The 13,401-nt window shown below is 38.9% G+C and overlaps 2 protein-coding genes across 2 annotated transcripts in view; both read right to left on the bottom strand.

The window, feature by feature from the left end:
* Positions 1-10,225, bottom strand: part of LOC137180032 (perforin-1-like) — a 71,784-nt gene extending 61,559 nt beyond the window's left edge. Inside the window, exons 1-4 of the mRNA XM_067585195.1 lie at positions 10,119-10,225; positions 4,865-5,153; positions 4,678-4,757; positions 1,345-1,390 (exon numbers count right to left, since the gene is read on the bottom strand). Of these exons, the coding sequence (XP_067441296.1) occupies positions 1,345-1,390; positions 4,678-4,757; positions 4,865-5,134 (396 nt within the window). The 5' untranslated portion in view covers positions 5,135-5,153; positions 10,119-10,225. The remainder of the gene's footprint in view (positions 1-1,344; positions 1,391-4,677; positions 4,758-4,864; positions 5,154-10,118) is intronic.
* Positions 1-13,401, bottom strand: part of LOC137180035 (perforin-1-like) — a 61,185-nt gene that overhangs the window by 28,018 nt on the left and 19,766 nt on the right. The window lies entirely within an intron of this gene.

Genomic DNA, 13,401 nt, shown 5'->3' on the forward strand with positions numbered 1-13,401 from the left:
TTCATCAATAGCAGTAAAATAGTTTGATAGAATGTTTGATAGCTTCACTTAAATGCATTAAATGCAAACCTTCATGAAGGCACATAACAAATACACAAAGTTCAGTTGCATGAACAAACCCCAAGCATACTGTGTTACTGTTAACTTAAAGGTGCAGTGTGTAGAATTTTGTGACATGTAGTGGACCGGACTTGGAAGAATGGAGTATAAAATTCACAAGTATGTTTTAATTAGTGTATAATCACCTGAAAATAAGAATCATTTTGTTGTTATTACCTTAGAATGAGTGCTTTATCTCTACATAGGGAGTGGGTCCACTTCTACAGAGCCTGCCATGCTGCACTGTTTCTACAGTAGCCCACAACAGAAAAACCAAACACTGGCTATAGAAAGGACCTTTTGTGCCTTACATGCTTGGAAGGGGTGGGGGTTGGGGGAGGGGTATTGAGTTAGATGCAATCTTATTCTCACCACTAGATGCCACTAAATCCTACAAACTTGTCCTTTAACAGTAACTTAACTTGTTTCTGCTTTAGCTTCATGCTAACAGCTGTAAGGCTTTTAGAATTAGCTCAGCTGGCTAACTGAGCATTGTCTTTGCTGTGCCAGACTCAGAGCGTGCTCCCTCCCTGGTTCATAAACAGTCTAACATAGCCCTTGATAATGGAGCGAGCGTGCCTTAACAGCTGTCTTTGTTCAGTTGCACCACTGACATTTGACACAACAACAGACTCAGCGTGGGGTGAGAATTTAGTGCAGACGATGAGGAAATTATTGATTAAAAAGGACAGGTAAGCTCACCAGTATGGCAGTTTTTTGGTTTTACCTGTTGCCTTGATAAATAAAGTTGTTAAATTCAAAATAAAGTAGTTAAATTCAACCTTTTTTACTACTGGTCTTAATTAAAGGTCATTAGATAGGTCATTAAAAATGATCAATAATCGACTGAAATGAAACATTTTATTGTGATAAAAGCTCTCAGCTATATCACCCAGTCCTACTACCAGGTTTGCCAACACAAACTTATTTAAATCCACGCCAAACTGATGAAAACAAGAGGCTCATTAGATGTTTGATAGTCAACCATAATCACCACAATATATTAAATGCAACCTTTCATTTATAAAACCATTTTTTTGCAATTTGCAATATGTAATATTTTTAGATTAATATACTGTTACCGTTACTAGCTGTTTTGACAGAAACTGTCTAAGGTTTTTATGTACTGTAATATGGCTGTTTCTTCAGACCAGGTTTAGGAAAAACACTACAGTGGTCAAAAAAAGGAAAATAATCACCTCATGTTTTGATTGATTGACAACAACAACTGTGAATATTTCCTACCTTCTCGGCATCACCCTCGTGGGAGGTGTAGGCGTTCATCAGTGAGCTGTGGACACAATTTACAGGAGAGAATCATCATTAAAACTCCTTCCTAACAAAGGTTTATTTTTTTAATTTTATTTATGTTAAAATTTGTATTTACAAATGAAAATAAAATAAAAATGGAATTGTTGATAATGTGATAAATGTGGGCAATTTAGGACAAAGACAAACCGTGACTGCATGAGTCTGTGTAGTGAAATCTCAAACCCGAAAATACTTATTAAAGGGGAATACACCCATTTTTAGATTTTTGGACTGATGCAAAATGAAAGGCTCATCTGTAGACAGTGAAATGGAAAGCTGAATTTGTGGACCTACAAATCACAAAAGCTTTTAGCTTGAGGAAAGACTGATACAAATTCACAAGTATTTACTGACCTGCCTTGGGGTATGGTGGCCATGAGGTGCAAAACTCAACAGCATTACACAAAACACAACACTTGTGACACATGAAAATCACAAACAAAATTGATGACAAGGGACAACCCTGGCGGAACACACCCTCTGGTCCCATTTTTTAAAAATGGGAACCACAACCCCGGTCTGCCAGTCCACACGCACTGTACCTGACATGCCAGCCAGGACAGCCCTACGATGTCCAGAGCCTTCAGCATCTCAGGGCAAATCTCATCCACACCCCGCGCCTTGCCACTGAGGAGCTTTTTGACTACAAGAAAAAGAGGGGACTGGAAAGCACTGATTAATTAATTGTGCAAACAGACTAACATTTCTACACTAATGTGTCTTCATCAGAGTCAGTGTTGACAAAGACATGAGGCAAACAACATATGTAATCAACCTAAACCAGGTGTTCAGTCGTAATTAGATAATAGGTTGAACAGGGTTTCAAATCTATTGGATGATGAATCCAAGGGTGGGAGTTGCCATAGTCAGTGGAGCCCTTTGGCATAAATGAAGAACTGAATTGGTCATGTTTCCTCTGACTTGTCATACTTGATTGATGTTTGTATTTGTACTTTAGATACTTTTATTTCTGTTTCTTTTTGTTTCTGATATGGTGTTGACCCTTTGGCATTGATGAAGAACTAAGTATGTCATGTTTCCTCTAGTTTGTCACATTTGATGGATATATTTGTACTTGGATTTGCTGTATTTTATTAATTATGAGTGGTTTGTGCTCTTTTGTCCCTGACATGGTGTTGGGGACTTGGACACTGACTATGGCAACTCCCACCCTTGGATTCATCGTCCATTTGATTTGAAACCCTGTTCAACCTATTATCTAATTACGGCTGCACACCTGGATTAGGTTGATTACATATGTTGTTTGCCTCATGTCTTTTTCCACTCTGTCTCTGATGAAGACACAGTAGTGTCGAAACGTTAGTCTGTTTGCACAATTAAAAGCTGCAAATTTATCAGTGTGCTCCAGTCCCTTTCTATTTCTTGAAGTCTGCTGTCCTAAAACTGAGAAGGACCTGATTCAGTTGCTTTTTGTTGGAAGATGCGTGGAGAACCCTGTTCCAACAAGCTTTCTGACTACCTCAGAGATCTCTACCAGGATATGAGACCTTTGCAGCATCAGCAGTAATATGGGCGTTGTACTAGACTGTTGTGGTGAAGAAGGAGCTGAGCCATAAGGCAAAGCTCTTAATTTACCTGTCGGTCTACGTTTCAACTGTCACCTATGGTCAAAGGCTTTGGGTAGTGACTGAAAGAATGACATTGCGGATACAAGAGGCCAAAATGGATTCCTTCTTGAAGGTGTCTGGGATCAGCCTTAGAGATAGTGTGAGGAGCTTGGAAATCTGTGGGGAGCTTGGAGTAGAGCTGCTGCTCCTTTGCAAGCCAGCTGAAGTGGTTTGGGCACCTGGTTAGAATGCCTCTTGGATGCCTCCCTCTGGAGGTGTTACGGGCATGTTCAACTGTCAGGAGACCCCGGGGAAAACCCAGAATGTGCTGAAGGGATTACATATCTCTTCTGGCCTGGGAACACCTCAGGATTGCCCAGGATGGAAGGGCTGGAGGGCGTTGCTGGGGCAAAGGATGACTGGGTTTTCTTACTCAATCTGATGCCACTGTGACTGTGGTGGCTGCACCACATGTGAGCACTAAGCGAAGCCCAAGAGAAGTGCGTTACTCTACAGTAGAGAAAGAATGCCTGGCAGTTAAGTGGGCTCTGGATTCCCTCAAGCACTACCTCCTTGGGAGGGAGTTTGTCCTGGAGACGGACCACAAGGAGCTGAAGTGGCTGCAGAGGATGAAGGATACCAACAGCAGAATAACACCCTGGTACCTGGCTATGCAGCCCTATCAGTTTGAGGTCCATCACATCCCAGGCAAGATGAATGCTACTGCTGACTACCTTTCCCGCTGCCTCAGTGAGAATCCAGAGGAGGGGGAGTGTGTGGTGGCTGCACCACATGTGAGCACTAAGTGTTAGTAGTTTTCTTTTTAACACTTCAAATAATCACAGTACACATAATCTTTTGTTTTCATACAGCGCACACTTTATTATTGACAGTTTGTTTGCTAATTTGAGTGCACGCATTTTGATTCTGTCTTTAATATTTCTTGCTTGTGTTAAATCATGCTTTATCTTTGTCTTTTTTTCATGGATCTGGCGAGTCCTCCCTCTGGTCAAAAGAGTCGGCACCGGTAAAGATGGCCTCTTATACTGTGGCAGGCAGGAAGTAGAAGAGGCCAACCGGGCGTGCCAGAGGGGAGTCTGCCTTTTGGGATCCAGTTAACTTTAATTACTTTAGGACTTTAAGTTTATTTTTCTTTCTTTGGATAGTTAGTTTGGTTGTAAATAATTTCTTGATTTAAATCTTTGTCGAGATTTAAGTTAATTTGTAATGTAGAGGTAATTGTTTGTTTCTGCCCCCCTTGTGTGTCTGTGTAGGCTAGCCTGTATGTATATAAACCCCCCTTATGTGTCATTTGTCAGGTCTGTTATGTTGAGTTCAGTTTAGGTTGCTGTTTGTTTAGTTGATCTTAATTTGAGTTAAGGGGCCCTAGTTACTTTCTTCTGGTTTTCCTATTTTTGTATTTTGAAAAAAAAAATTGTTAAGTTGAAATTAAGTTGTAAATAAATTACTATTTTTTGCTTTATACACTTGGTGTTCTCGAGTCTTACTGCTTGGTTCCTGACAGTGACGCGGTGTCAGCATAAAATTGATGGATGGATGGAAATGTTGTGTTTTATAAAATGTTGTTGTGTTTTGCACCCCAGGGCCACCGTATTGAGGCAATGAAATGACATAATTTAAAATATGAAAATGGATGATATAACCCTTTCAGTGATTAGGATGCCATGTAAAACAATACCTGACGGAGGTGTGTGTACTGCTGTGGATAGCATCATTGCAGCGGCTGTATGCACGCCAGTCCACTGCAGAGAGTGGCAGCTGAAAATTAAGGTGAGAACAGCATGGTTAGCATCTGCACATGAAGTATGTGCAACTCTTTAAGTTGCTATAGAACTCTGTGTTTGTGCCTTTCTGATTTAAATTACTTTCTGCAGCCTGTTGCCTTGAATATGGTTGGAGCAGAGAGTACAGGTGCCATTTGGAGTGAGGTAGGTTCTCACGTCAACCATGTAGGCTCCTTTTCGCCGCAGGGTGACCACATTAAAGCCCTCTCCCACCAGGTTGTGGCCTGGCACAAAGGGAGCAGACTCACACTGGCTGCGGGTTCCAGTCTGACAGGAGAGAACAGGGGAGTGGTACGAAAGAAAGAGGAGGAAACTCAGGTAGAGAGGGGTAGAAGGTGAAATGGAGAGCATGGCTGGAGGCAAAGAGACACTGAAATGTTTCAGAGAAGACAGAGACAATAGAAAAGGAAGTCCGTGAGTGTCATTTCAGCTACACATGATTACAGTGGAAACCGCTTATAGTGATCACGTTTGTCCAGGTCAAATTGATCACTATAAGCGGATAATTATTATAACTAATTTTTTTCTTTTTCTTTATTTATCATGCAGATAACATCTAATTGACATTTTTTATTTATTTCATGAATATAAAGTAATGAAACAGGCAGCTTTGCTATTTACTGAATTTTATTGTTTAACTGTTTCCAAATACAGTACAGCTGTTTAAACTGGTTGTGTCTCTGCTGCATCTCGTTGGCTCGTTTTTTAGTTAGGTAGTTTGTCATAAGCTTCAGAGAGACTAGCCTACATTTTTCACTTAGAGACAATGACTTTCTTTTTCCCGTCATGATTTCAATGTACATGCCGCTTCACGACTCATTTTAAAAACCATGGGAGAGAGAGACAGAGAGATAGACAGAGAGAGAGAGAGAGAGAGAGAGAGAGAGAGAGAGAAGCAGTGGTCGAGCGAGCTAGAGACTGGATGAGGAGAGCGAGTGGTGATAGCAAGAAAGCTGGTTAATGAGAGGAATAAATAAAACAAATAAAAAGGCAGTGGAGGTGCACCGCAACGACAGAAACAAACCAGACAGAATAACTAAAAGTTATAATTTAATCACTGGCTTATCAGATCATAGCCTAACCCTATGCACGAGAAAACTGACTAAAAATAGATTTAGGACCACGGAAACTAAAACAATGATCCTTCAATGCATACCCAGAGCTAAGCAAGAAGAATTTGTCAGTGAAATTAACAGCTTGAACTGGGATGATGTACTGTCCTCTGATGATCTGTGGCTGTGATACTTTTACTCACAGAATCAACTCTGTGAGGGAAAGATTTAATGTGAGGATACAGATAAAATCTAAAAATAAAAACAATTTATCGTGGTTTAATGAAAATTTGTAGAATCTAATGAAATCTAGAGATGCTGCACTAAGGAAGGTAATTAAAACTAGAAGAGACGCTGACATGCTGATTTACAAAGGTTTAAGGAACAAAGTTATCCAAGAGCTAAGAGAAGCTAAATCTTGTTTTTATCTCAATATTTTGAATGAGGCAAAAGGCAACAGTAAATTGATCTGGAAAAACATCGATAATCTCGTAAAGAGGCAGCCAAAATTTTTAGGAGATTTTAAACTCAAAGTAGAGGGAAAGTTAATTGAAGATCATCTTACTGATGCTTCTGTCATTAATATTTCTTTTCTTGATTCTGTATATGAATTAAGAAAAAAATGTATGAAAAGGAAACTGGATATTGTTCCCGTAGATGCTACTGGCCAGATTTTGAGCTAGTAGAGACTAATGAGTTACAAGTAAACAAAATCATCAACTCCTTCAAAAGCTCCAAAAGTAGTGATGCTTTCCAATTTGACACCATGTTTGTTAAATCACACAAAGATATTTTAACTCCCCCCATTGCTCATTTAATTAACTTGTCTTTTAAATACAGCTCCTTTCCTGATGACTGGAAATGTGCTATTGTCACGCCTATTTTTAAATCTGAAGACTGCCTTGAAGCCGGTAACTACAGACCAGTAAGTATACTGCCACTACTTTCAAAGGTTGCTGAGAAAGTTGTTATTGACTAACTGACAACATTTCTTAACACATAAAATTTTGGTCTACATTGTATGCAATTTGGCTTTAGAGCAAATCATTCCACCGAAACTGCTACCTTGCCTTTAATAGAGCAAATTAAATCAAGACTTAATTAAGGAGGAGTAGTTGGTGCTGTATTTTTAGATCTGCGTAAAGCATTTGACAAAGTCAATCATGATGCTTTAATATCGAAACTCTCTAAATTTAACTTCTCATCTAGAGCACTGGCATGGATGTCTTCATATTTATCTAATAGGATACGATGTGTTAAAGTTTGTGACGCACTGTCCAGTAACATGAAGTGCACAATGGGTGTTCCACAAGGGTCAGTGTTAGGTCCCCTATTATTTAGCTTATATATTAATGATCTCCTTCAACAGTGTCATGATGTAGAACTGCAAATGTATGCAGATGACACCGTTGTGTACACACATGCAAAAACAGCCGAGTTAGCAGCTGCTAAGCTAACAATTGCGCTGGAAAGCATCACACATTGGCTTGATCAATCATGTCTGAGTCTAAATGTAAACAAGACAAAGGGTATGTTTTTCTCTAAAACCATGGTACAACCTCCTAACGCTGATATTCTCATCAAAAGTGAAAAGATTTACATAGTCACTGATTTTAAATATCTTGGTGTGACACTGGATCCAAATTTGAAATTTAAGAAAGATATTAAGAAACAGTTAAAACCATAAAGTACAACTTACCAACTCAACTCTAAAAACTCTGGACAAAAAGCCAATGCATTTCCATCACTGTAGGGTACTGGAGAAATACAGTTTACTGAGCTTTTAGAATTTTAGATTATTTTCAAATTTGTGCCTTGTTTATAATATTTTAAATGGTTTGGTCCCTCCTCCATTATGTGACTTTGTGTACACTTGCTCAGTAAGTTCTATTAGATCTTCCAGAATAAACCAAATTAAAAAGACTGCCAAAAACTACTCAGCTCTGTAACTACTGACTCTACATTTTATCTTATGGTCTTCTCATTAACACAAATAATCTTGCTTGTTTTAATTGTGACACACACACAGTAACATCACGACTGAACTACTGTCCACCCTGCACAAACATCAGCCACGCTTAATTTGCATATAATACTGCAACCAAAAAAACCCTCATGATTGCAGCTTAATTCTTTAATTTTATGACTGTTGCAACACCAAATACAAATGTAAACCCATAGTGAAGCATACAAAGCTTCTTAGAAACAGAAAGAGATGACAGAAAGATCTCAATAAGAGTGAAACTAAAAGTGTAAAGGCAACAACTGTTGTTGACATCAAAACAAACACCACACTTCCAGTTTAACACTTAGGAGCAAAAGGGATACTAAACAGGAGGTGATGTCTCACTTTGCTCTAAATCCAGACACCACAAATGACAGAAAAAAACATACAAACAAGGCAGGAGGTTTTTTTTTCCTCCTGTGAATTTTATTTTTTCACCTTATGGGCCCTGTTACGTCGTTAGGCCCGGCCCGTGCATTGAAATGGAGTTGATGCTGATTTCTCCAGGGAAGGCCAAATACCTGGCGTAATGGGTGGGCCCTTGGGGTCCAGGCCCACCCATTACGCCGGGAATAGTTTTGACAATGCTGTGGTTAAGGTCTGGTTAGGTTTGGGCACAAAAACCACTTGGTTAGGGTTAGGAATATCATGGTTTGGGTTAAAATACCTGGTTTTGTTGCCAAAAAAAAGGGCTGCAATTTTCCTGACATCTCTCCAAAAATACCCAGTTTTGTCGGATGAAACATGAAGTGATCGGTGGTGTCGAATTGTGGCCTCTGCTGCTTTGATGCTTAACACCTTAACACCAACTTCCCTAACCCCCTCCTGCTAATATGAAAGTCAGCTCATATAGATGTCATGTGAACTACGTCACTTTCCCTGTGATACGTATTATAGAAATGTTGACTTGCTATGTATTAAACATATTGAAATGTAGAGATTCAGTGTGTCCATAGTTTGCAGAAACATACAATGCCAACATTTTATTCTAGCGACTGGGCTGTCACGTTTTGCCTCGTCTAGGCGTGAAAAGTAAAATTGTGTATGTTAGGAGCATTTTCTAATATGGCGCCTCTATTGGCAGTAATCTGAAGGACAACATAATTTGTCGGTGCTTTCTGAACCTGTTTCAAATCACTGTTAAAAAATAATTATGTTATATGGTGTGACAACGCTGTGGTTAAGGTCTGGTTAGGTTTAGGCACAAAAAACACATGTGTAGGTTTAGGGAAAGATCATGGTTGGGTTAAAATGATCAATTGAAATGTGGTGTGGGTTAAAGTTACTACGTCCTTAAAGTTAGGCAACCTTTGTCATCATGGCAACAGTAAACACCATGACAATCATAGTTATGTTTTTTTTTTTTAAATCGTGACACGTGATGCTTGGAGGCAGGAGGCTAACAGCTGTCTCCTGCAGCTAAATCCACTTTTTGCTATCTATCTAGCCATCCGCCCAACCCGCCTCCTCCTAATGTGGATATTTTTATACCTTATATAGACATCACTGCGTCACTTCTCTGGAACATATTTACTACGCCCATTGGCTGTTGCTATTTCAAAGTGAATTGGCGTGAACAGTTTCTATTATGTCCTCAGGCATCGTTAGCATAGTGGTGCTGTGCTGTGTGTAGCCCATAGACTGTTTAAAAATAAGGTTTGGCTGCGGCGTCTCTGGTTTAACAGCACCATGCTGGGCAGGTGACAGATATGTTTACAGTGTGTGTGTACTCTGAAAGATGTCACGGCACGGATATAAAGTCAAACAGCTGACGGACTGTTAGCCTAGTATGCTAATCCTACATAAACATATAGATGAGTCCATATGTTTACAGCCATCCGCAGATAGAAAGAGATGAAAGCAGGGAGAGTAAACAGATAATTAGAATAGTTATAATTAAATTAAAATAAGTTAACACATTCCAAGATATGACTATAAAGTATTGTTTTTGCAACTGCATTTTTTTGTTGTTGACATAAACGTTGCTTAACCATGACATGTGATATGCTACTTTAGTACACTTTAACAATAAATATTACTGGGACCACTACAGAAAATTGCAGATGAACATTCAATATCCAGGAATTCACATTATAGACACTACCACTGACTATCCCTGTTAAAAATTTGTGTATGGTCAATTTCGCAAATTGACCATACACGGTCCAGCCACATACTAAGTTTATCTAGTCTTGTTTGAAAACTGAGAAATACAAATATATTAATTTGCTATCTGAAATTCACATATGACACTTTAAAATCACAGCAAGTCTCTTACCCCAGATCTCAGCGTGTGCCCCAAACAAGAGGTGAATGAAAAACAGGCATCAATTTTGGCTTTTTCTTACCAAAGCACATCCCACTGACACATCTGCTCCTCCTTATGCACCTATTATCTACCAATCCACTAGATCAACTGGATCCTTAAGTCCCACCTACCACATTTGGTAACTGTAGGTACAATCCAATTCCCTTGTTTGATCGTTCCTTGCTCCTCTATCCTCAATTGACCCTGAAATCAACACCTCCCCTTACTGGAAAACAGTTATTGACTGGATGCTGCAGCTGATCAGACTGATCTGATACATCACAACATTACTGCAGAGTGGAAACAGATGACAGATTCAACTCAAGTGTATAACTCCAAAGATTTACATATTATTTGTTTTCTGATTCACTGTCTATTTAAAAACAGTGGATCTGTGTTGTAGGTCTGATCAACAAAAGAACCATAAACAACTTTCTTCATTTATTGATAAGTTTTTTTCTTTTCATGATCTTTTATTTCCCCCATTAACTTTTATTGTGGATTAAATTAAAGTCAGAGAGAGGAGGAGAATCTGCTGTCTGTCAGCAAGAAACACGTTTATCATCATTTATTCACATTTAGTCACTGACTTACAGCAAAATTCACCATGAAAAAGAAACGCGTAGTTATCATGCTAACATGCTCAAAATGACCATACTAATAGCTGATGTTAAGCAGTTAATATTTACTATGCTCACATTTTACCATGCTGACAATTTAAACATTACCTTACTTTTGCAGGCATTTGGTGATAAACCAAGGTATTGGACAAATAGACATTTTGACCTGGTGATGGAACAAGTCAGATCCAATTCATCCTGTGTGGAACATATAATTTGTATCAAAATTCAATGCAGATCCACCCAGTAGTTGTTGAGACCTTTCAATCTGAACTAGAGCTGCAATGATCAGTCAAGTAATTGATTAGTTGCCAACTTTTTTGATAAACAATTAATCATTTGGGGTCATTCTTTAAGAAAAAAATGTCCAAATTCTCTGATTCCAGCTTCTCAACTGTGAATATTTTCTGGTTTCTTTCATCTCTATGACAGCAAACTGAGTATCTTTGGGTTTTGGACTGTGTTTTGGGACAGAGGAAGACACTTGAGTCATCTTAGGCTGTGGGAAACAGTGATCGACATTTTTCACTATTTTTTGACATTTTTTAAACCAAACAACTTCGATTGAATCGATTGATTGAGAAAATAATCAACAGATTAATCATTTATGAAAATAATCCTTAGTTGCAGCCCTAATCTGAACCAAACACATGAACCTGCTGGTGGCACTAGAGAAAAAGAATCACCAGTCTCATTATTCTCAGCAGACAACGAATGGCTGCACAAAATGCATAACCCATGTATGAATGTATTTGAGACACTGACAGTGGCTTTGGTAGTGATGACAACAGACCACTCTCAGAGTTACAGACATAGTTCATAGTTGCATTTTTCTTCCATTTCATAGATCTTTGCTGTGTATGGGATGTTAAGACCTTTATCAATGTGATTCTGTGAGTTCAAACCTCCACATTTACATTTTACAGCCATATTTCTTACTTTAAATGTTCAAACAAATTGTTACCAAAAAATAGTGAAACACATGTGAAACCACATCGATTGAAGGTTTTGGCACTGGAGATCTCAATAAATTGACTGAACTATAACTTATTTTAACATATGGGGCCCTATTTTAACAATGTAAAGCGCACGGTCTGAAGCCCATGGTGCAAGTGCATTGAGGGTGTGTCCAAATCCACTTTTGCTATTTTAACAGCGGAAAAAATGTCAATGCGCCAGGCGCATGGTACAGAGGGGTTGTCCTTGGACTCCTAATTAATCATGGGTGTGTTTTCGGCGTAACTTGCAATAAACCAATCAGAGTGTCATCTCCCATTCCCTTTAAGAGCCAGGTGTGCTCGCACCATGGCGGATTGCTATTATGATGGCGCATTTGCCAAGTAGTAGCAGAGGAAACATATCTGCTTGTGCGCAAAGTGAAAGTGCACGATTCATAATGAGCACATTGCTGCTCCTGGACCCTCCCGTGGATATCCCCAGACCACCAGTTTAAGATCCTGTTAATTAATTTGTTGCAAATGTATTTTTGTTTGGTTTTTGAAAAGGTTTATTTTTTTAATTACAGCTTTGGTTTCTTTAAAATTGTTTTGTTCAGTAATGGAGTAACAGGTAAAATCAACAGGGTTTCAATTGCTGAAAGTATGGAAACCTGATCACTGTACTCCCAAAAATGTTAAAGTATGTTTGTTAAATATTGTTCAAAAATGAAATCATTCATTTTAATCATGTAAAGAATCATTAACACAGTTATCAGGACTTGATCAGCTCTCCAAGGTGCTGACCCTGCTGCTGGCAGCAGCTAGAAGCTGTCAAGATTTATTTCCTTCTTTAGTTTAATCATTGTTTTCACCTCATTTATTTCCTCATGTGTTCCTCATGTGCTCATGTATTGATGCAGCAGGAAAGTCGATCTGTGTCTGATCCGATATTGTCTGTCTGTCTACGTGTGTTGCCATGATTTGGTCAAATAATTAGACAATTTTATCCGTCATTCCTGCGATGAGTTAATTCTGATAAATATTATGACTAAGCATTATGACATGTATTTTTAAAAATATTTTGATGTACACAATAACAATCTTTCACATTGTAATCCTTTTATTTGTAGTCTTTTGCATGTTTTTGTGCTGCTGCGCGTCCTGTGTTTGTAACAAGCAGAGTGTATGTTGTGGACCCACCTGTGTAGGCAAATATTACTGTCTTGATAATGCGCCCTTAAAATAACAGTGAAACACTGCACCATTGACTTCAAATCAGGTTTTTGTTGATCAATAGCGCAATCACTCTCTGCTGCCTCAAGATAGCAATGCGCCAACAATGCGCCTGACCCCACCTCATTTTAAGAACAACACTCCCATGGGCGCTCTGATGGACGCAAGTGCATTTGCTATTTAACCAACGTGGGTACTGGATGTTAAACTGCATTGGTCTTAAACTAACAAAGACACTTGCGTCACACTTGGCGCCGCTTTGCGCCGGGCGTAAGATAGGGCCCATGATTTCCTTTGTTGCATAGGATGGCTAAAACTAACATCAACATTAATACAACATTAGTGGAATCTGTAAGAATAGAAGTCAGGAGGAGCATAAGAAGCAACACAAAAGTAGCACACCAGAGAGAAGAGACATAGGAGAACAAAAGCAGAAAAAATAATTTCACATTGCACAGACAT

This window comes from Thunnus thynnus, chromosome 3 (assembly GCF_963924715.1).
Source record: "Thunnus thynnus chromosome 3, fThuThy2.1, whole genome shotgun sequence".
Classification (NCBI taxonomy): Eukaryota; Metazoa; Chordata; class Actinopteri; order Scombriformes; family Scombridae; genus Thunnus; species Thunnus thynnus.